This window comes from Lactuca serriola, chromosome 9 (assembly GCF_051521515.1).
Source record: "Lactuca serriola cultivar US96UC23 chromosome 9, Lser_US96UC23_V15, whole genome shotgun sequence".
Classification (NCBI taxonomy): domain Eukaryota; kingdom Viridiplantae; phylum Streptophyta; class Magnoliopsida; order Asterales; family Asteraceae; genus Lactuca; species Lactuca serriola.
This window is the reverse complement of record NC_136416.1, coordinates 77,540,848-77,542,997: the sequence shown is the minus strand read 5'-3', so window position 1 is coordinate 77,542,997 and position 2,150 is coordinate 77,540,848. Positions and strand designations below refer to the sequence as shown.

The window sequence follows — 2,150 nt, the reverse complement described above, 5'->3', positions numbered from 1 at the left end:
CATGATAACTACATCTCTTTAAAACTAATTAAACTAATTTTAATAGGTTCAATAAATTTTAATCCGTCTAGTATAACATGACCAAGTTTATGACGTGTGCAATGAAAAAACATTGTTTGTTGCAAGCCGATTTATATTTTATTTTTATTTGTCGCACGTCCTTGCCATTACTCTAACATATTATCAAAAGAATTCAAAAATATTATATTTTGTCATTTAATATCTGGTAACCTTGTCAAGATGTCCAAATATCGCATGTTAATTTACTTCATATTCCAATTTTTTCAAGACCTTGAATCATTTAACTTTTCGCTGTATCTCAAGAGTAATAAAAGACTAACATGACAATAACATGGTTGAATGGTTGTTTGGATGAACTTCGTTAATCGTAGGTTATCAAAGTGGTCAAATGACAAACTTTTTTTAAATCACGACTTCACCATCATTCAATGACAGAAGATTGCAACGTGGCATTTATTAATGTCATTTTCTGAAACAAGAATATTTGAAGAATCGAGAGTATGAAATATGAAATATAACGAGAATACCTCATAATCATAAATTAGAATATGAATGTATTACGAATTTTGAGAAAGGAAGTAAACAAAAGCAAGCCACCGATGGTTGATTTTGCGAGATATAATCGATTAGACTAATACTATTTAATATCTAAAAGACAAATAAATTTATCATTTCTTCAAATTTAAAATTTTATGCAGGATATTCGGTATGACTTTTGAATTTTGATATAAAAAATCGTCATTTATGTAACATTTCTTTGTTATGGGAATCTCAATCCTGAATTGATGTAATGCCATGACTTATCATGTTTCAGCAACCATAAACATTATGAAACTAGCATCAACAAATAATTATTCATTCAACCCAATGAACAGACAATTAACGATCTGCAAACAACTAAAAACTCAGAAATTATGGAATCATTTTTTCAACTAGATCAAGGTCCTCCAAGTATAGCATTCTCGATATCTTCTCTGCTTAATGCATAACTAAATCTTCTCTCCATATCTTTATCCAGATTTCCAGGCCCGCTCTTTAGATACCTGCAATCAAATAACGTATTGATCATATGAACATCAAATGATATGATGAATATTCAAATGAAATCTGTAGACATCGATGACCAATACCCAATATTGGATTTGAACTCGTCTGGATTATGAAAGCATCGACATTTTACAATTAAACCCATAAAAAATGATGAATTAGAAAGTTGCAATGAAAGAAACGAATTCCATCGGAAACCCAGAAGAATTATGCGTTATCAACTGTAAACAAGCTCAATTAAGCAAACAGTGAAATGGATATGATTAAGAAGATACCTGATATAAAGGTCTGTGACATCAAGAGAGAGCTTCGCATGCCAATCTGGTTTTTCAATAAACCAAACAGCTCTATCGTCGTTGCTCTGAAAAAACCCTAATTGCTTCAACCACGCCTCGACGCAAGGTAAGCTGTGTGAGTATAATGGCTTCTTCTTGTCGGGCAAACTCTTGAGCCACTCGTCTTGAGTTGCGGATTTAGAAATAATTTGGGTTCTTTTGTTTGTTCTGGCTCTTCTGTGTGTTGAAAAATTAGAACATGGAAATGAATTTGGGGAAATTGAATTGGGGAAACTTGGAGAAAATAAAGAAGATAGATTGAAGTTTCTTGAGTTGAGTTTAGTTAAACAACAATAAGAGATTGAGGAAACCATTAAAGTTTCCATCTTTATTGCAAAATACAGAAAAAACGAACTTCTTGTTTAATGGAGATTTGCAGATAACGATGATGAAGGGCAAGAAAGACGGGCTAAGGAACTACGTCGTATCGGTGTAAGTTGTGGTTTGAGGATAAGGGGTTACGGATATAAAAACAACTATTATACACTTGATAAAAGCGTTTATAATCCAAGATAATATTAAATGTAAAATAGTCTTCACATAAATTCATAATGTATGTAAAATAGTCCGACATAAATTCATATATACTTAAAAAGAAATGCAATGTCTAAAAAAGAACTCGCTTACATCGAAATATTTTTATAAAATATTAACACGGCATTATTATTTAAAGAGAAATTGGCAATATAGTCAAAATTATTATTACCTTGCACAAAATAGCCAAAAATCAGCAAATTACTAATTTTG

The 2,150-nt window shown here is 31.1% G+C and overlaps 1 protein-coding gene across 1 annotated transcript; it reads right to left on the bottom strand.

Annotated features, from left to right (window-relative positions):
• Positions 1-803: 803 nt before the first annotated feature.
• LOC145076945 (tRNA dimethylallyltransferase) lies at positions 804-1,859 on the bottom strand. Its single transcript, XM_079022740.1, has 2 exons — positions 1,344-1,859; positions 804-1,064 (listed from the first exon to the last, which is right to left on the bottom strand). Exons 1-2 carry the CDS (start codon positions 1,727-1,729, stop codon positions 959-961), a joined length of 492 nt encoding a protein of 163 aa, XP_078878866.1. The 5' UTR covers positions 1,730-1,859; the 3' UTR covers positions 804-958.
• Positions 1,860-2,150: the final 291 nt, after the last annotated feature.

Excerpts from the sequence above, each read along its gene's own strand:
- LOC145076945 (XM_079022740.1), bottom strand. The coding sequence starts at position 1,729 with ATGGAAACTTTAATGGTTTCCTCAATCTCTTATTGTTGTTTAACTAAA. Across the intron at positions 1,065-1,343 it reads GTCACAGACCTTTATATCAG|GTATCTAAAGAGCGGGCCTG; the intron begins GTATCTTCTTAA and ends ATTTGATTGCAG.